Source organism: Neopelma chrysocephalum, unplaced genomic scaffold, assembly GCF_003984885.1.
Source record: "Neopelma chrysocephalum unplaced genomic scaffold, ASM398488v2 Primary Assembly neopelma1_91, whole genome shotgun sequence".
Lineage (NCBI taxonomy): Eukaryota > Metazoa > Chordata > Aves > Passeriformes > Pipridae > Neopelma > Neopelma chrysocephalum.
In genome coordinates, this window is record NW_020897753.1 from 1,589,329 (window position 1) to 1,610,603 (window position 21,275).

Sequence of the window (21,275 nt, forward strand, 5' to 3'; positions counted from 1 at the left end):
AGCTGCCAGTATCTGTGCCTGCACTAGTAATAACCAAAACACTTATCTGAAATTGTCTGTTCAGCCAGTAGTAGATGCTAATTAATCGATTTGACGAATTTAATGTGGTGTAAGACAGCATCTTTCAGTGCTTACAATGTTAAGTGTTAGGAGGGAGAGAGAAGGAAGGCAACTACTCGTGCAGCAAACTTGGAACTGTGGAGGTGAGTGTAAGCACTTCAGTAAATTGTTATATAAGAACAAAAATAGCTGCAGTGGGTCCACATGATTGGATAACTGGAATCCAAGAGTAGCCACAAATTATGCTTAAGGAAGAATGTAAGAATAGAGCAAATATATACTTCCCTTCTTCTATCCCTTATGTTACCCCAGACTCTAAATTCCTGACTCCTGACTGATTCCGGCATATGTGGAGGCGAACAGTGGCATTTTCTGCCATGAAATTGTTGCTTCCTCTTGAACCTGTATTAGTTTCAGCACCTGCAAAAACCTTTACAACTATGAGTTGTTTCAAGAACTAACTAATTCTCATTACTTTGAGACTTGATGAATAAAAGCTGAAGCTTTATTGTCAGGTTTCTACTCCAAATCCTCCTTCAGTCAAGTCCTCTTATTACCTTGAATAACTTAATGTCCCCAGTAAAATCACATCTTGTTGAACAGAGTCAGTGCTACTGTCAGCTGGTTTGGAATTCCACTTGTAACAGGCCCTTTATACTCATACTTTGTTTTCATTTTTTTAACCATTTGTGTGCATGCAGGGAAATTCCCTTTTATCTTTTAGCTCTTGAATTCTTTAATTAGGGAGAGCCCTTTCTAGGTAAGTGTCATGCAGACTGTTATACTTCTAGTGACACCCTAGCCAGTGTCAGTATTGCCTACCTGTCCTCCAAACCCCCAAAACTTGCCCCACTCCCAGGTCTCTCCTCACCTCATCATTACTGCATTAAGAAAACCATTTGCCATATTGCTGGAACTGTGCTATGGGGTCCAGTCAGTGCCTCAGGGCAGGGGCTCACACCATGTTTTGTTCCATTGTTTTTAGGGGGAGAATGGAAGTGATCTGGAGAGAAACTCAAGGGTTTAGGGGGATTTGATTAGGAAGCTTGGTTAATCTGAATACAGGATGTAAATCCTCCCTGGATTTGTACATAATATTGTCGTTTCACTTGCCAATCTGAACAGCCAAGTGCAGCCAAGATAATGGCTGTGAGTTAACCAGGAAAAAAAGTTGGGCCAAAGTACCTAGAAGATGCTTTTAATGAAAATTTCCATGGTGCAGGAAAGGTCTCTTGATGGAAAAAAAAAAAAAGAGATTTCTTCCAGGAAGTACTAAGAAATGGTTTGTCCAGCAGCAGTTTACCCTGAGTTTTTGTGATAAAGTACAGATCTATAGAGCAGTGCTCTGAGAGAGGTAGCTTATTTTTTTTAATATGCTTTTGATGACAAGTGCCTTTTTTTCCCATTCATGTTGCAGTCTCTGTCAAAGTATGACAACATGGGAAGTAGCACTAGTAGTCTTTTAGTCCCAACACAAGCCTAAGTGGTGTTAATTTGTCATTTAAAATAGCTTTGTTAAAATGAAATTTATTTTCATCTGCCTGTTTTCATTTGTGCCATTTATTTTAGCAACTGCTCAACAGAATTCTTCACAGGATCATTTGAATTCCTGTGGGTTAACTAATTTGCTAGTATATTCCTTTTTAATTTTCTTCTCTCCAATAGTTGCATTCTCTTTTAATATGGAATAGAAAGATAAAATGCAGAAAGCTTTGCTTTCTGGCTCTTTCAGTTGACTCTAAGAACTGTCTGCCAGGGGGTGCTATATGATTGGTCTGTACTTTAAAGATTCAAAAATATTTGTAGACTTTTCTTAGTATTTTCAATTTACAGTTTGCTTTTAAACAAAGACTGCTGAACAGCTTACAGGTTGCATAATAATTTTTAATGACTGTAATAGAAACCTTGGAAATGGTGTTTGTGTTCCCAGTGTAAACAGGAAGGTTTGAGTATCATCCTGAACTTGACTTGCAGTTTAGAGGTGCTAGAAATTTGTACTTGCTACTTCTATATTTAAAACTTAATTGCTCACTTAAATATTTTCTGAACCTTTAATGTAGCCTGAAAATATGCAGGGGAAGAGATGTGGTAAATAAAAGCATGGAGATTTTAAGGAAACATGGACTTCTTCCTAAAAATGTTTTGCATTAACTTTGGGCAAGAAATGATAGTGTGTAATAATAAACAGCCTGTCAACTACAGGCCTGTTTAAAGTACACAGGCCTAGAATTAATTAGTGGATGTGTATCAATAGTACCATTATTTGAAGAAAAATAGTGCCTTAGTCTTGCATTTTTTTCTGTATGTACAATTCAGTAGTTTCAAGGACTGCATGAGTAGGACAAGTCTGATTTTCTCTCTAATAATTTTTCTCCTACCTCTGTTCTCTGGATCATTTCTGATGGGCTTTGAAAGGTGACTAAGAAAAAGTTCTGAAAAGCTGTGTAGAATGGGGAGTACAGTTGTCTTTCATTTACTTAGTCACTGTATCATTATCTCATAGAACTGTCAAGATTCTTGATTAAATTTTTACTTTTATGTAGTGTAACAGTAAAAAGAGTTAAGGGAATGATCAGAGTGCCAACAGCATTAGTACAAGAGATGAGTAGATGATGTGCAAGTTTTATATCAATCAAATGGCACACAGATGACATCTCTGAACTGACTCAGAGACTAATGATCTGTTTCTTTTTCTTCCACTGACCTGCTTGGTGAAAATTATTTTCTCATCTCTTTCTGTTATGTGGTGATAACGTTGAAAAAAGCCTGTGAAAAAGCTACATTTATTATCCAGCCATGCTAGTTTAGGAGATGAACCTTGTGCTAATTAACTGTGTAATGAAGGCCTTGTGGCCCTTTCTCATCAGGGTACCCAGGAATACAAAAACCTTTTGATAATGGGAACATCTGTAACAGTCTTAGCTTTGAGCACAATGTACCTGGGAGATTTTTCTTCTGCATTTACAGATAATACGTCATATTCTCAAGTGCACATTCTAACAACACATCCCATAATACCAACCTCTCCTGCAGGCCAGGGGTGTTGAGCAGGAGCTACTTCCACCTATTCTGTGCTCAGCCACTGAACATTCTCCACAGGGAGAGAATGTGGAGGACTGGGAAGGTGTTTTCGGGTCCTTGGTGATTATTCATTCGTTCTTAAAGAGTCACCTCAGGCTGCATTGCAGGAACATGTGATAAATGCCATAAATGTGAGACTGAGGTGCTGAGCTTTTAATAATATTTTTGTTTAATAATATTTTAGTAGTTTGGTTAACAATATTTAGTTCTCTTGTCAGCTCTTAAGTCTTTAATCTGGATGAGGCCTGAGCATGGCACTTTAAGATGAGCAGACAGTTATTTTGTAAAGCTATGGGGTTTTTTGTCCTTTTTTTTCTTCTTTCTCTCCTAGCAGCTCTGAAGTAGTTTTCTTTATGCCAATAGGTGCATAAGTGAGGGAGCTGGACAGAATAGCTGGTTGTATTCTCTGGCTCCCAAAACTCATCTCTTCTAAGCGTGAGTTTGAGCATCCATGCTGTTACTGGGTAGGGATTACTGCCAGGGATTTTTATCTGAAAGCACTTACTTGATTTGCAACTGAACTTTTAAATTCTTGAGCACAATCAAAGAATGTTTTACTAAATACCTTTCCATAGATTTCCAACAATAATACCTCTGGGCTGTGATTCAGTAATTTTTCAAACTGAAATTCCATCTGCTCCCTTACCTCTCTTTGTAGCTTCCTCCCCAGTCAGTAAGCTCTGCCTCTCTTACTTCCCTTTCTTCTTGGCCCCAGGTAACATCAGGCTGATGTAGCTATATTGCATTTGTTTTAGGAAAACATGCCTGTCTTCATCACTGTGTTGTGTCCCTTTCCTCTTCTCAAGCTTGGAATATGCTGTCTTGTTGGAGAAGGTGAGAGTGGTTTTTATACTGTCATTAAGGAGAAGTGAAATTTCTTAGTGTCCTTGCACTACAAGGTTGAGGTTTTGTTTTAGATTTAATGTGAATTATGAACTCAAACTGTGTGTAGGAATTTTCCTTCTCTATGTACTATTTATTTTCAAAATAAATTTGCAGTGGGTTATTTTTCCATGTTGTGTGTGCATTGTCAACTAAGCACATTTGAATTCTGGATTGTATTTTAGTCCATGAAATGTTTTGTTGAACTTAAAACCCCATAATATATTCTCTGTCAAGGACCAAACTTAGAGGATGTTTTCAGAAAACTCTAATTTCATCTTTCATTTGTTTAGTTTGAAGCTCACTTGAGTTTTTCAGTTTCTTTTGCCACTAGTAGAGCAAGACAAAGCAACCAGAGTGCTGCTTATTTTAGTGGCCTTTATAGTGGTTTTACATAGGTAGAACATCACAAAGACAGGAGTAAACTGAGGGCAGGCAGCCTTTCACTTGCTTTGGTCTTTATTCCCTTATTCTGGAGAGAAAAATTCAAATTTAAGATTCAAGACATTTTATTTTTAACTGAAGTTGGGCATAACTATGTCAGAGGAAAAAATTGTTCAGTTTTGAATTATGAACTGCTCCTTTATTTCACAGTTTTTGGGGCACTTTGGAGGTATTAGCTGGTTCATCCTGCTAAGAGGAATTAATAATTACTGACAGTAATTATTTTCCTTTTAATATCAAAAGGCTGTTATTCATCAGTCCTTGCTAAAACAAAATCTTCACCTTTCAGATGAAAGTTAATCCTAATAACTATCCTGAAGCTGAATGTAGTGTGAGCACAAGAATTTCCCTTCTAGGGGATGTCTGACTAGATTGACTTTCCCTCACAGGGTGGAAAGGTCTGATGTTTCATGATAAACTGAATAAAAGTGAAGAGTATGAATTAATACATTATTTGTTTAAACCTGAGATTGATCAAATACTGGAGCAGAGGCCCAGACAAGTTTTTATGCAGCCCTTTTAAACTGGCTTTGTTTTCTTGGGGGGAGATTGGACTAAACAACCTCATAATATCTCTTCCAGCCTACTAGAAAACTTTCTTCATCTGTCTGTCTGACCAAGATAGACAAACTTCCTTGTTAATAGTGACCTGGTTTCTGCCCTGTATTTCCCAACTTATTGATACCAGTTTGAATTAACAATACATGTAAGAAGTTACTGCTCACAATTAGATCCTCCAAAACAAATCTTCAGGATGCTTTTTGTTGTGGAAAAATAGAATCTTAAAGCTCAAGGTAAACTCTGAAAATTAATTGCTTACCAAAGGACTGAGGACTTAAGTGAATGAAACAGGATAAATACTCCAAGGAGTAGTTGGAGTGGAGTTGCTAAGAGGCCTTATAGCAGCACTGTGCAGATGGAAGGGCAGCTTGGAACTAGTCCATGTCTCCTCTATATTTTGAACTGGGGAACATGCAAATACTGCAGAAGGTTTCGGGACACTGCTAATATTGGGTTCTGGAGTGCAAGGAAAGCTGCTCACGTTCAGGTTTGCCTGTCTGGGCTCCTGCACCCTCCTGTTTGTTTTGCCTCTCTAGATACACCTTTTTTATGACTTGGCAGGAGGCAGTGCCAGCAGCAGGTAACAGGCTTAGGCATATTTTTCCCAGTGTAATACCTGCTTTTGAGGAGGACCAAGGCCACACACCATTCCTGCTCACCCACACTGTGGCTCTGCCCACAGGTATTTGCTGTGCTTGGTGAACTCACATCAACTTAGAAGTTCTCCTGTTTAAAAATTCTGTTAAAAACAATGTCCTGGCTTGGTTTATTTGGGGTGCTTCTGTTTAACAAGTTAGTGATTCTGTGTGAGGCCTGTTATTTATTTCTCCCCACCCCCAATTAGTTCTTGACTAAAATGGTGCTTTACCTGCTCCCCCTTATCAAGTGTTTGGGTTTTACCTCTTGGACCTCATTTCAAATGTAGAAATGTGTTGTCCAAAGTAGCTGCATTAATCAGCTCTGTATATTAGAACAAGTTCCTTTCTTGGTGATGGCAGATTAATATGTGTTTGCAGTTTTAAGAAACTGGTATTCATTAGGTTTTTGTAGAGAAATGCCAGCTTTCTCATTACTTTTAGGTTATGTACTTGAATAACTGTGGGTAGTTTAAGGTCCAGTTTTATATACTTAAAAACAGGTTTAAAGGAGAGTTCACTGGGTGAATTTGGCACCTGCATGGAGAAGTTTCAAAGAAGTAAAATGCTCACTGTCTGTTACTTTGAGAATTGTAAATGAAAGCTTTGTGTTCTGTTGGCTCTGCAATATTGACTTTATTCCTAGACTGTTCATGCAGCTGTTCCAGTCTTCTGAATAATAGTGATGTAGCTATATTCAGAATTTCATTTAAAATGCCATTTTTTGAAGTTTAAGTAGAAAACCTTCCTTGTGTAAGTCACAAATTGAAATTACTCTGCTCTCCCAATAGCTTGATTTGGTGTGATTAAACAAGTGACAAAAGACATTTTCCCCCCATCTCTTTACATTTTACAGAGGATGTTAAAACAATCTGTACATAATACAGAGTCAAAACTAATTTAAACTAAACATATCAATATCTGCAATTTTTTCATGAACTGAAACTTCTAAAATGGGAACATGTCATTTTGGTCTCCTAAGCATAACAATTTTATTTTTCACTCCACTTTAGAGAACACTTCCTTTCTGAATGTGGGACTTAGATGTGGAAAATACATGTTTGCCTTTTCAAGACCTAGGTGGTCTTTAGACTGTGTTGGATTATGGAACATAAAACTATTGCTAGACTATTGTGTGGCTTTAAATATATATTGGTAAGCATACACATATGCAATTAAGGTAATAAAATAGTAGCCTAAGTTTATGGATATCAGAATGAGCTCACATGGTATCTATTTACTTGTCAGCAGTCAAAAACAATAAGTTTAACACAAGCCACTTATTCTGTTCCTTTCTGTGCAGTGCTGCTGCTTTGCCAACCAGAGAGATTTAGACCAGCACAGCTTCCATGTGTTCACCAGTGTGTTTCTGCAAGATATTTTATTCATCACTGTTGCTCAACAATAGTAGAGCTTCTTAACTTAGGAAAAGATGTAAACATTTTGTACTGAAAATTAAATACTTAGTTGTTGGCTTTTTTATTGATGCTTTTTGCGTCAGTAAAGAAGTGGGGGATATGTCCTTCAAAATGTCAACTTATCAGTATTTCCTTGAGTTAAGTAAATTTTACTTAGTTATTGCTTTTGAACTATTTTTATAGGGTTTAGTTTAGCAGCTTTTAAGAGGAACAAGAGGAAGCTGGAGTTGGCCGAAAAGGTGGAAACAGATCTCATTCAACTAAAGAAAAGAAGACAATCAAATGAAAAGGTTAGCTCCTGTTTCTGTTGTGTCATCCTCAACTTACAGCTGACTGCTAATAAATTTGTCATATATGATAAGTAAGATTAATGTAGCCTCAGAAGCCACTTCTCCTTGATACAGTGATAACTTTTTGCAATTGAAACTTTCTGCCTTGCTATTTTGAAAACCAAACCATACACTTTGTACCTTGTTTATGCTAAGAAAAATACTTTTGCTCGTTTTCAACTGGAAATGTGACAAATGTGAACACAAACAGATAATTATTTACCAAAACATTTTCTTTAGCTTGGGATCTCTGTCCCTGTTTCCCACTTTTTAATGTTTCCTGAGCGCGCTGCATTATGGAGCTGGAATTGGTGAAATTTGAAATATCAGGTAGGTAAACATGTGCATCTGTGCATGCATCTAGCATTGACCTGGCCCATATTACTTGTGCTACAAAACTACCAGGATTCCCTCTGTTCCCCTCTTAGTTTGAATGTAGAGCCTTTGTTACCTGGGAGAATGTCATTCACGGTATTTGTGTTAAATGAGTATAGCTCATTAAATTAAATGCCTGTGCTTTATTTGGGGCCTGTGGACTTTTCAGATTGGCCACTTTGATAAGCTGTCTGACCACTGTGTAGGTATAAATAATGTATAAATCCCAGAGAATTGGCAAAAAACTTTATTCTCTGTAGTCTGTGCGAGTGCAAACTAGTGATAAATTAAGCAGTTTTCTCCTATGTTCTTAGACTAGAAGTCTTCCCTAGCATGGTGCTAATTTTTTGATTTTCAAGGAGATAAGACCTGTAAAGAAAGTAAGGATTGCAGGGGATGGGGGAAGTTAGTTGTTTGTTTGGAATCTTTCCCGTTTACTTCACACACCTCCTTGAGAAACTAAATGTTGAAGTGTAGCTGAGGGAGGAGGGGTCTCTGTACAGTATTGATGTTCATGTAATAAGGGGCAAGTCAATGCTTGAAACAAATGCCAATGCATGAGCTTACCAACCTGCAATTTGAAATTTCAAGGGCTCCAGAGTCCTGTGCAGCACTTGTGGGAGATCCCCAAAGGCCAGTGGTGGTAGGTAAAGGAGATGATCAAATAGAACTCTCTACTCGCTGGTAAGTAATCCAGTAACACGACACACTGGGTTTGTCAGCTTGCTGGGCACATCCTGTCTGTTTTCCCCTTCAGAAAATCAAATTAACAACAACAACAAAAAAAAAATAGAATAATTCTCCAAGCTACTGGAAAAAGGTCATTTAGCAAAGATTAGGCACGTGATTTGTCGTCCCAAAACTCACACTGTCAAAGCTAAACTCTCAGAAAAGGTTTAAAAAGAATTGATTTAGAACCATTTAAATATTTGAATAATTAAAAGTCAATCTTCTTGTCAAAGCTAACCTTTAATTGATAGATACTCATGTAACTTTTTTGTTTGCTGTTCCTCTCTGGAGCTGCAGAATGTCCTTTCCAGCAGGACTTCAGGGCTGTTTTATTATGTAGTTTGACTCTGTGCTGCAGCTGAGCTTATGTCCCTCTGTTGCCAGTACTGCAAGCTGGGAGGAGAGCAAGGTAGAAAGGATGTTAACAAAGGTGAAGTTGAAAGGAGATCATAACAAAAAGGCTGGTGTGGAGAGGTAGTAATGCAGACCAAAAAGACTGAAATTACTTGGAAGTTTTAGCTGCTGTTAAATGTCACCAGCTAAAAAAGAAAATACACTTTTAAAAATTAGTTTTCAATAAAACTCTCTCATTCAAGAAGAATGAGAGACTATTTAAATTTGTCAAGGCTTGTATGGAAAAACTTGGCAGTTTAAATTACTGAAGGACTTTTATTTCCTGAGTAAATGGAATTTTCTGTTTGCTCTGTTTTCCATTGTTGACCCAATGCAGGATTTGCAGGGGGTTTGTATGATTGCACACGGGAAGATCCATTAATAACTGCACCATTTTGAAGGTGTAAAAATTTAGACTTCAAGTTGTATAGTCTTACCAATTTACACAGTTAAGAAATAATTTTTGTGTGTGAATTAACTAAACAAACTCATAGGGGGAGTGACTATGATGTGTTCATTCAGCCAGATGCCATTCTCAAGTTCTTCTCCCCAAGCACCAGTAAATACCAGGAGTAAATGTTTGTCTTCTTACTCTGAGCCTGTCTTTTACCAGAGGAAATTGTCATTGAAAATAACTTAGAAGAATTTGCCTAAAAGCCCTAATTTTATTTTGTCTTCTACTATTACAAATTTCTTTTACAGCTATGCTGAAGTTACTTGTAAGAGGAGTTGTTCTCTCCTTTATTTCAATAAGTGGCACTAAGAACTTCCAGTGCACATGATTTTTTTGGTATAGGTTAGTGCTTATAAGTTAGTATTTTATAGGCTAGTTGTTTAACTCCATAAATAACATTATTTAGTTTGAGTTTTAATAAAACTGGTTTGGTTTTTATCTTGTTTAACGTATATAACCAAGTATTTGTACCCCAGTTTGAATTATATGAATGGAATCAACAATTTCTTGTTCTTCAACTACTGTATTAAGACTGAACATATTTAGAAAATGTTTATGTGCAGGTGGTAGTAAGTGTGGCAACCAACTATGGCAATCCTACTCTGTCTTATTTAGTGTTGCATTTTGAACAGGAATTTGAATTTTATATGTTTCCTATTCCTTAAAAAAGAAAGAAATTTTCCATCCCACATTCATGCTGAAATGGCCTTTGATAATAATACTTCATAGACTTCAGAAGTACGCTTCAAAATCCATTTAATATGGGAAAAGAAACCTAAATACTTTTCATTCATTCTAGTGAAAACAAAACCAAACCAAAACAACAGAACTCATCTGTGGAAATATGGTATGAAATAATTCCCTCAATCTTGCGTGTGGAAGTCAGACAAAATGTTCTCTTTATACACCAAACTACTGTTAAGCTGGGAAGGCTGGGGTTGTTCATAGAGCTTTGTATGATTAGATGATTGGGTAATAGCATATAGATGTTAATTACTTCAATCTGATTAATTTGGTATTTTGTCAGTTGTACTCGTAGATACGTTTTGATGGTAATTGTTCTGGAATTATGTGAGAAGTAATCTCAAATTGAGAGAGAAAAGGCCCTGGGTGTAGAATCTTCTGGTGGGCACTGGGTAGAGCTCTCCTAAATTGTTAATTCCTTCCTTAGGGACTTATATAATGATGAGTGTTTATGGGGTTTTTATGTGCAGAAAAAGGGAAGGATGAGATCTCTAAAATACTTGATAGAACTCTGCATTTGTGGAGATGAGCACCCTCCTGCTTTGAATCCATGTTCCTAACAAAGTTTGAGTATTTGGACCATGGTTTCATGAAATTAACTTCCTTTCCTGTCACAAGGTGCAAATTAATTAAGTAATGTGAGGTCTTACTTTGCACATTGACCTTTGGTTGTTTCCATGCAAAATATTAACTACATAATAGATGATTTTTAGCTTGCAATACTACATTGTTAAAACCCCCAAACTGCTTTTGCAGTGGACCTGCTTGTATAAATTATTAGCTGAAGTCAGATATGGAATTCGTTAGCAGATATCACCAAGTAATAATCAAGTTTTCTTGGGGAACTAAAAAAATTCTTAAATCTAAGGTGCTAAATTAATAAATCAAATACATAAAAAGATAAGGACCGGCAAGCTGGGTCTTGTTTAGTCCCTGTTGGACCCGTGTAAAGTTTGGGCTTATTTTAGACTTCGTGAATTGTAGTGTTTAACATACTTGCTTTGATTATCCTGATACTGGCTTGACAGGATTATGTATTCTTCAACATCCTTATGGTTTGAAGAGATGAAATGTGTGACACTGAAAGTCTTCTCACCAGGTGTATCCTTCCTGGAACTCCTCAGGCACATGATGCCTTTTTGTGTGGAGATCCATATAGGAAGTTCCTTTGTTAAATTGTGACAAACTCTTCATTTACTGGTTCAGAAGTCATAGGGTTGACAGTACAGTTTACATATGTATTAGATTTGTAGTCCTAAACTATAGAATTGATTCATGGTATCACTTGTAAGTGTGTGAAGTCAGTAATGTTGAAATGGGAGCAAACAGAGTAAGTCTAGAACAGATCTGACAGTGTATTTTTCCCGTGGGATATGGAGTAGAACTGGTCCCCAGGGGTTTTCAGTTTGCTGAGCAAGGATAAATATAACATCACCTGTGTATCAGTGAATCTTTTTCTGAACACACACACAGAAAAAAACCCTAACAAACTTACATTACTGAGAAGGAAAATATGGAATTCCTTTGCTTGACTGATGCAGATTTCCTTCAGAGGGTTATGTGGGCCAACACAACCTTCCCTTAAAAATGCTTCCCTTAGAAAAGGTTTCCAACCTCCTTAGTTGCCCCATTTAAAAATAAAATAAGCCAAAGCAAGCAAATTACCACTGAATTGATGGCACATACTGATGGGAAATAGATCCTCTTTGAAATGAAATAATGGTGAAGAAAGTTTCCATCTAGCATATACTTGTAAATGCTTGTGGATTTTTGATTAAAATATCTTTTTAAGAAAGAAATTAGTAATAGAGGTACTGAAGGCAAATATTTTATGTGTGTGAGAGCTAAGGCAGAAGATGGATGGCAGATTGAGCAGATACTTTTACACATGCTGCAAAGAAGGCTGCAAACATTTTTTTCCTAGGCTGTCAGATGATATGAAAAACTTACTGATCATCCTTCTGAGATGTATTTCTGTTCATTATAGAAGCCCTAAATGTTTGATTTTAATAGGAATTAAGATTGCACAGGTGGCTTTAAGTCTGGTATTTCCTAACTTTGACAGGCTTGATTTTCATATCTGTAGTTGTCTATTAATCAAGTTTCTCATTGAAGGTATTAACTTCCTTTGATAAAAGGGGGCAGGGGAGGAACAACAAAACCTGTATCATATTAGTAGTTCTTCTCTATGTAGAAATTATAGGAGAATTCATGTAGGGAAGAGCTTTGTCCAGTCCACTCTTGAAAACCTCCCAAGGATGGGAGTCTGCACCTCCAGTGAGCAGCCTGCTCTGCTGCTTAAGACCTTTTGAATCCACTGATAAGTATTGTTCAAAGTGGGTTAATGTTCCCTCAGTTAGGTGGTGTCTGCAAGTCCCGGGAGTTGAGAAATACAGTTGCACACAAGATGTTAAGGAAGGGTTGTTTAATTTTCTTTCACCTTTTCAATCAAGGGAGCATGCACTTTCCTTATCCCTTTTGTTACAGTCCTCAAAACTCCTTTTGACTTTCCTTATCCTAGTTTTTTCCTTCCTCTGCTTTTCAACTTGCTCTTCTTCCCAGTGCCAGTTGAGACCATGGGTCTATAACTTCTCACCCCTCTTCCTTTAAGCAGTTTCTCTGTTATGCTGTTGGGACATCCATCTGCTTGTGTTAATATTGAATATGGTCAGTGCCAGCTTCTGAGAGTAGAACTTGTTAAGGAAGATCTAGGTGTAGGTGCAGAGAAAAAACTTACTGTTACTCTGAATAAAAACTGAGGATGACACTCCTGCTTAGGAGTTCCAGTTGCTTGAAAGATACTGTAGTGCTGCATTGCATATTTTTCCTTTTAGGACTGACAAAGTATTAACTCAAGTGTTTTCTCTTCAGTTTGGCCAGAGTATCATCAGTGTAGGACTCCTAAAAATCCTACTTGATAAGTGACATTGGAAATTCTAATTAATGGTGGGAACTCGCTAATTTGAAGTTGAGTAGCTGGGTGTATTTTTTTTTCTTCCTCCCTCTGGATCCTAGTGCAAAAAATTCACATTTATATGAAAAGCTTAATATCCTTCGTTGGGTAGGTTTATATAAGAGGCTTGAGGCTTGTGCAGCAGCAGTGTGCACCTTTGGAGTATGTGATGGATGATGGATCAGTTTTGTTTATTAGTTTTATTTTCTGTACACTGCATGCAGTGTGTGTGTGGTTGGGCATGAAGTCAGGGTGCCTTGCCCTGGGTTCTGCAGAGAGGGGAATCCAGGGAAAACCCAGGTAGAGGGGGGAAAACTGCTCTTTCTTTAAGAGTGACTGAACACGGTGTATTAAGGAAGAGGGGAAGGACACAAAGATCCAAGGGGAGAGAGCAGAAGTGTTTGTGGAACAGCAGACAGAGAGCTTGAGTCACGAATGAATGCTGGAAGACCCTTGCTCCTAGGAGGGGGAGATCTACCTCAGAAGTGATGGTAAAGGACTCTTTTTTAATGAGCAAAAGTTAAATTGTTTCACCCACTAAAGATTCCTGAACTGAGAAAAAAATCTTGGTGAAAGAATCTGACCTAAGGGAGATTTCTTCTCAAGGCTTCTGTTTATTGTCTCACTCAGAATATCAGAATTTTCTCTTTACATGGTAAACAGCTTCTTTGTTTTGTTTTGGGTTTTTTGCTGTTTTTCTGTGTGTTTGTTTTTTTAATCACACATCTTTAAAGATCAGAGCCTCTGAAAATTCCATCTTGAAGCTTTTGGGAAAGGCCTTTTGATATGGGATCTTTGGAGTAAGTTGCTGAATCACTTCTTAGTGGACAAGTGGCCACTACTAAAAAAAGAGTATTTTTGGCACTTTTGTGAGTAAAGGCAGGTGATTTAAGTGTTGGATGAGTTCTGAGATGGTTATTACCTTCTTGTTACCTTCTTTTTCTTTGGGTCCTGTCTGAGGCAAGAGAGCATTTTAGGAAGATTTATGGCAGCACAGCCGGTACAATGTGCATGAAAACAAATCCATTTTGTTGCTAGGCCTGTGATTGGTTTTGTGTACTGTAGTTTGCACACTCCTAAGTATCATCTGCCTCTAATATACTGTTTTTACTAGTTGTTCCTGTTTGTGTGTCCTGCAGGAGAACGACTCAGGAACGTTGGATACAGTTGGCGCAGTTGTTGTTGACCAAGAAGGAAATGTTGCTGCTGCTGTCTCCAGTGGAGGTTTAGCACTGAAGCATCCTGGAAGAGTTGGTCAGGTGATTATTAGGCAATTTTTTAGTTGGTATTGACCATTCAGTGACAGCAAACTGTTGTTCTCCGCTGAAGGCATTTTCACTTCACTGAAATGCAGTTTTTGTTCTTGGTGTCCTCTATCAGTGTAGTAAAACATTGAGGGGTAAGAGGATGTTCTGTAGTGAGTTACCTTTTGCCAGAGATAATAATAAGTTAATTTCTTGGGCTTAAATACCTCCTTAATACCACAAATAGTCTCTTAAATGCTTAAGAGTCTTAAAGTAAGATTTCCCTCAATATTTAGGAAAGCTGTCCTAATTAATTTTTATATGATCTTGTGAATTGGTGGAAGTGACAAAGGCATTAACACAGAAGGTATTTGTGATGTGCTACTTTTACTTATTTTTATGTTTACACGTAATTTCTATTTCTATTTATTATTAATGTTAATCAGATTTATGATATTTATATTTCTGGTGTGTCACCTTACTGTTATTAGGTGAGGGAATTTTGAGGTGCATCAAAAATGTTGTACTCCATTGCTGCACAGCTGTATTTTTGGTTAACTTTTGCCACTGTCCTAAAAGCAGTTCTCTATTGAAATGTATTTAAGAGTTTTTGGGTTTTTTAGAATAGCAGAGTGAAAGAGATTTTATATGAACAGCGATATTTGTACCCTCCTTTTCTGGTAAGTTAGGTTAAAATGCCATAGGTCTGTGGCAAACACTCAGATCTGAAGAACAGTAAAAGAGGATGTAGCAAAACGGATTGGAATTGCAATACACTGATGATGTTCTTTCTTTCTTATTTTTTTGTATTAATACTTAGATTTTTCTTGGCTTTCTTTTTTTGTTGTTGTTGGTTTGAAATTTTGTTTTGTTTTTTTTTTTTAAGGAAAGGGAACAAACCAGAAATCTTGTATACTTAAAATTTATGAATGATGCACTTCTTTCCTCAGGCAGCTCTTTATGGTTGTGGCTGCTGGGCTGAAAATACAGGAGCTCATACCCCTTACTCCACTGCTGTGAGTACTTCAGGTATTTACTACTTTTATAAATATTTAACAACGTTGCTATCTTTCTGTAATGTAATTAATTTGCAAATTCCAAATAAATTATTTCTGTGAATGGTGGATTCAAGTATCAACGTTATTTCTAGACTGTGTTCCACATTTGTATCATTTATTTGCATATAAATATATGTCAGTACTGTCTTTAAATCCAAGATGTGCTGTATTTATGTATTTAGGAACTTTTCCTGTGAAGAAACCCAATATTGTGTTAAATGCAGAATTCTTCTGTGACTGGAAGCCTTCTGTAAGGGACTAAGATAATTTGAGAGTCCTTTGGATACAGAAATGCTGCAAACAGCATTTTTCCCTCCAAAATATGTAATTCCTATTTCCAGTGAATATTTAAATGAATTTGTTCATCTCTCTTTTCTTTTTAAAAGGAAAGGGAAAAGGCAAAACCAAATTGTTAGAATAAGTGTCAGAGTTATCAGCTTTCAGTACAGGGAGAGGTGAAGGAAATCTGCAGAGTTCAGATTTAGGTGATGTCAGTGGTATCCCATGGGCATTGCAGAGTTAGTCCTGATACAGAAATAGTGGGGGGAACAAGGTAACAGGGTGTAGAATTAAAATTTGAGAGGCTCAAGAGCATCAGAAATATCCTATGTTGCTTTTGGAGTCTTACACCTTTCAAATTTCCCCTGCATTTACATCTCCCTTACACTGTTGAAAATTTGTGTAGGTGTTCACCCTTAAGTTCAATGTCAGTAATAGCAAATATCCTTCTTAGTACTGACTCAGGGGAAAGTTCTACTGAACACAGAAGTGTCAGAAGATGATTCTACTCAAGGAATTGAATTTAGTATTATACTGATTTTAGTTTAATAAATGCTTACCTATGTAAGGAAATATATCTGAATATTGGGGACCCTATTAATTAGAGAGTGTAAGTCCAGTAATAGAGATTGTTTGTAGAAAAGCTGAGAAGGACACCTTTATTTAGTTTTTTTAAGCTCTTCTTTACAAAGTCAGCTGGATTTGAAGTCTATGCAACTACTGATGCACTTAGAGGAGATGTCTGGGTTTAATGATGACCTTAAATAGAAGCCTCCTCCCTTTTTACTGGTACCAGTTTTATATAGTGGTAAATACTTTAATGTTATACTATTTATAACTATCACACACACACACATATATATGTATGTTTCTTTGGTTCAGATCTTCTAGCTCCCATGACATGACCCTGATCCCAATCCCAGTTAATTGAAGTGGCCTGCTGGTGCTCTATGAAGCATGGCCATCTGTTTATTCCCTGATTTGAAATTCAGACTAGTGGTGTTTAATTAAACTCTTGTTTCTGGTTTTCCTTTAAAGTAAATGTGTGTATGTCTGTGAGAGAGAGGGAGATAGAAATGTTTACAGGAAGTGAGAACTCCTCTGTAATCAATACCATTCTTTTTTCCATTTTCAGAAGCTCATAATGTTTTATTTTATAATGTACTTTATGTTTAGTGCAGTTTTAAAATATATTGATGCCTGACTCTTGTTTAAAATATGAACATCCAACAATGTGAACCATGAATTTAATTAAGAAGTAAAGGGATGGAAAAATTAAGTTATAGGAAAAGTTGAAAGAATGAAACTTAGTACTTGGCTGGATCACAGGAGGAGTTGGAAATGGGGGCATAAACATCTGCAAATATTCAGGTGAAACTGCCATGGCTCAGCAAGAAAATGATACATTAACATACATCGCTGTTAAAGGATATTTTTAGAAAATAAAGGTGCTGTCTAAAGTCTAGAAGATGCTTTGATTTGGAAAGCTCCAGGGTCGACAGTGCTTCCTCAGAGAAGATCACCACTGGTGTAGCTCAAATCAGACTAGACTCTATCTGTAATATGGTTATACCCTTCTCTTTAGGTTTCTAAATGAGTTTTATGTGGACATGCAAGTTTCATTTGTTCCCTTTTTTTAAAAATGTATGTTATGTATAAGTAAAAACTCTGTTTTCTCTGTGCACATTCATTTCATGTTTCATTTTACGCACATTTGCACCTGTATGTAAAAGCATTTAAAATGTGCACATAAAGTAACAGAAATTTACAATCAGTTTGGATTTCTGTGGATTTCTCAATATAATACTGTTTTAATTTCCCATGTCTCGTCCTTTTAATTTGTCTTTAAGTGGTAAATTTGGCACAAATCTTTTTCTCCAAGAAATTCTTTTTTATGCTCAAAGTTATTACTAGATGTTAAACCAAATAATTTAACTTCAGTATTCTTTGGGAAATAAAAATTTTCACATTTTGTGTTTGCTTTAGACTTCTTTAACTGTTTTTAGTGATAGATGTGGGTAGAAATTCAGTCTTTGAGAGTTAGTTATATCAGGCTCTATAATCAATCATGGAAAGGATGTTCTTTGGTGTTAGTTTGCTACGAACAGTTTTTAAGGGCCAGGTTTTGTAAACTGTTTTGATTCCTTACTTATGAAATTACTCATAGGTAATTTGTCTTTAGGTCTGGGAGGTCAGCAAGAGGTTGAACAGTCTGGGGAAAACCTGTGGTGTGGACAAAGGAGAGTTTGGAGTAGTAATTCAAAGGAGTGCAAGCTCTTGCACATTGAAATCCATGTGGAATGGACACATTGGGTTGAACCAGAGCTCCAGGTAGTTTGGTGGCCTGTTTCAGATAGAGGGTGTTTGCAGGTCTCCAAGGAAAAGTACAGGACTGGGAAAAGCACCTCCACTGCCTTATCCAAGCTTCTAGCAGTTTGTGATACTGGGAGTTTAGAAGCTGGAGATGTACTTGTTTTTGACAGGTCAGGGTGACTTCTCAAGATTTCTCATTTCTTTTTGTTCTTAAAAGAACAGTTATTTAAGAAACAACTTGCAGTTATTTAAGTTTTGCTGGGAATGTTTTTCTTATTCTGTGGTGGTTTACCTTTGTAGAAGCTTTCTTGGAGAATGAAAAGTGTTAGTTTAAATGCCACAGTAAAAACACAGTAGGGTTTATTCTTGAATTTTTATTAATTTTGTTCTAAAATCCTGTTGAAGCTTCAGTTGGAGCCATGTCTTTCAATACCTGCCTCATTAAAAAAGGAGGGAGGAGGGAGGAGACATTGTCATGCAACTACTTCATTTAAAGTATTTCCAAGTTCCTCTAACTTTCTTTCAGTGGTTATGTATTATTTGAAGACATTTTGGATCTTCTGCTGGCCCTGTGGCTGCTGGCAGGCTTCTGCTTCTGCCTCTTCAGGGAGGATTTGCTATTAGTTCTTATGCCTTTTAGCAAGTTGTTTCTTGAATATTTTTGGCTATTTTTGTCATGATTTTATATTGAATGTGCCAAAGGTGGTGGTTCTGAACTTGTTTGGGCATGACTTCAACTTCTTGAAGGGTAATTTTATACCTCTAACGGTCACTTGGCCTTGTTGTTTAACCACACTGTCTTTGGTTTTATTTTTTTTGGCTTTTCAAAAGTTACTTCAAGGTTTATAAAATACAGGATATTGTAAAACTCATATTTTATGGTTATAGTTTAACAGGGCCTGGGACAACTGAAATCAAAAGATGAAGACTTTAGAAAGGCAGGATGGGGGAGATGGTAGAACTTAGGAATGAATATAAAGGGCCTGAAATTCAAGGTTTATTCTGTAACTCTCAGTCTAAAATCAGTCTCTGTGCAAACAAGTAAAATCTTTCTGATTTCTTTCTATCAACTTTTGGAGACATTTTGACATCTCAACTCTGAATTATATAAAAATTAATATTTTTTTTAGGAAAAAAAAATGGCTGTGGGACTTTATTGGCACCTGAAGGATAAGCATTACAAGTATTCTCTAAGTGTCTCAAAACTAGTATTAAAATTCAAGAAATCCAGAGAATTTTGCAGTATCTTGGCATAGCCAAGATACCTGAGAAGTCTTAACTGTGACATCTAACAGCATAATACAAGTGCCATTCCATGCAAGAATGATGGTAGAGACTGAGTGAAAGCTTCTTAAATGAATGAGCATGACCAGTGGCCTTTATTTAGCGTAAATGTAAGTAACAGCTAAACTGTTTTTTGGATCAGCGTGTAGGAGAAGCCAAACCTCTGGTGTCTAAAAGCTTTTACATGCATGTGTGCACACAGACACAAACAAAACAGCCTCCCCTTTAAGCACCCCCACCACCTCCCCAATAAAAGAGGCCAAACCCACACTTCTAAGGCCACTTGGAACTCTTTAGTGGCTGTTTTTTGTTGGTATATGAATGTAAACACAGGAAGATGGGTATTATTTGGAGGGAAAACATTTGTGAACAAAACCCAACCGCAGGAGAAACAATAGTCCGTTTTTTTGGCTGTACTTTAAGAAAACATTTCCTATTTTTTCCTGAACATAATAGGAATCAAAGGCTTTGTGCATATTCTTCTCATTCAAAACAATATCAAGTGTGACATTGAATCTCCTCCCCAGTTGGAATATCCATGATGGTTGTGAATATTCATCCACTAACTGTGCCAAAAGTAATACTACTGGGGTAAGAATCTGTGTCTTTCCTGGGAGATAAGTTGAAAAGTCATAAGTTGATAAGTCTGGATATACAGAACCTTAACTAGAAATTTAAAGATAAATACGAAGGTTACAGTAACAGCTAATGCATGAGGCTTTGAAAGGCATCTATAGGTGGAATTTTTGAGTGGAAGTGTGGAGACTGATGTGTTGCATTTCTTTTTCTAGCTTTGCAACAGTAGGTAGTAAAAATGTACTTATCCATTCCTCGTGCATGAGGGTGTGCTTTGTGTCTAGGTATCAGTCATTAAAGCCAGCAAACCTTTAATATTGCATTTCTGAAGGCAGACAGAAGATCTTGCATTAATTACAAAATGCAGAAATTCTATGACACAAGCTGCAAAGTCTCCAACTTCTGTTAAAATCCATTTGAGGAGACTATTTGATACAAGAAAGGCACATAGGATGTCCTAGGAAGAATTTAAATAGGACCTGATCATGGTTTGTAATCCTAAAGAAGAAGGATTGGAGTCTTGTAATATACTGAGCTCATTCAGCAGGACTGAGCCCAAAGTTGTGTTTTGTTGAGAAGGTAACAGGGATATCAGATTTATGGAGATTTATTTATGAGGTGTGGTTGAAGATTCAGGCTGGGAAAAGTCTTTCAGTGATGCTTTGCTCTTCTTCACTGCCCAGAGCCTGTTTCTGACTGAATCAGACACAGGTAACAGCAGTGTTTTAGGAATACATGTATAGACTTCATTTATTCTGTGTAAAGAAGGATAATGTGCCCAACTCCCTTAACAGTGTCTTGTGTTGGTGAATTCACCCAGATCCTAAAAGACTGTTAAGGTCTTTGGTCAAAAGCAGTGGCCTCTGTTCTCATAAAGCCACTTTAGAGTTTACATCAAAATAGTTTAAAAGCTGTGTTAGATAAACATGATTCATCATTCCTGAGGGAACAATAGCACACTTTGTGTTGTGAAGAAGCACAGAATCGTTAAGCTTGGAAGGAACCTCTGGAGATCTAGTCCAGCCCTCTCCTCAAGGAGGGTTCACTTGGTTTTGAAGTCCACATCAATAAGGAAATAAGTATATTCACTCTTCCTTCTCCCACCTTTTCCTGCTCAAACTTCTTGGTTTTGTTCATATCTGTTCTTTTTTCCAGTCCACTGTGTGTCTTGTGGTTGCTTTTGCAGGTAAAATGGAACAGGTAATGAGGGATAGGATGGAATAGGAATGACATCTGTGGAGAGATGGCCTGTGCTCGTGAAAATGGTTGTTGAGCTGTGGTCACAGCCAGCATTTTGGTCTCCTTATGGAAGCCACTGATCTGTAGATTCTTACTTAAAAACGCACTCTTGACACAAACCACAGTGATGTGGAAATCCACAGAGTAAGTATTTTTCAGAGAAGCTTTAATGCAGATAAATGGACTTGTAATGCAAATACCTGGCTTTGTGATCTCCAGGTGTT

General features: G+C 37.0%; 1 protein-coding gene across 4 annotated transcripts in view; it reads left to right on the forward strand.

Moving 5' to 3' along the window:
* Positions 1–21,275, forward strand: part of TASP1 (taspase 1) — a 76,659-nt gene that overhangs the window by 21,334 nt on the left and 34,050 nt on the right. For all 4 annotated transcript variants that reach the window (XM_027693353.1, XM_027693350.1, XM_027693351.1 and 1 more), the window contains 3 exons: positions 7,265–7,371; positions 14,198–14,317; positions 15,253–15,331. In XM_027693353.1, the coding sequence (XP_027549154.1) occupies positions 7,265–7,371; positions 14,198–14,317; positions 15,253–15,331 (306 nt within the window). The remainder of the gene's footprint in view (positions 1–7,264; positions 7,372–14,197; positions 14,318–15,252; positions 15,332–21,275) is intronic.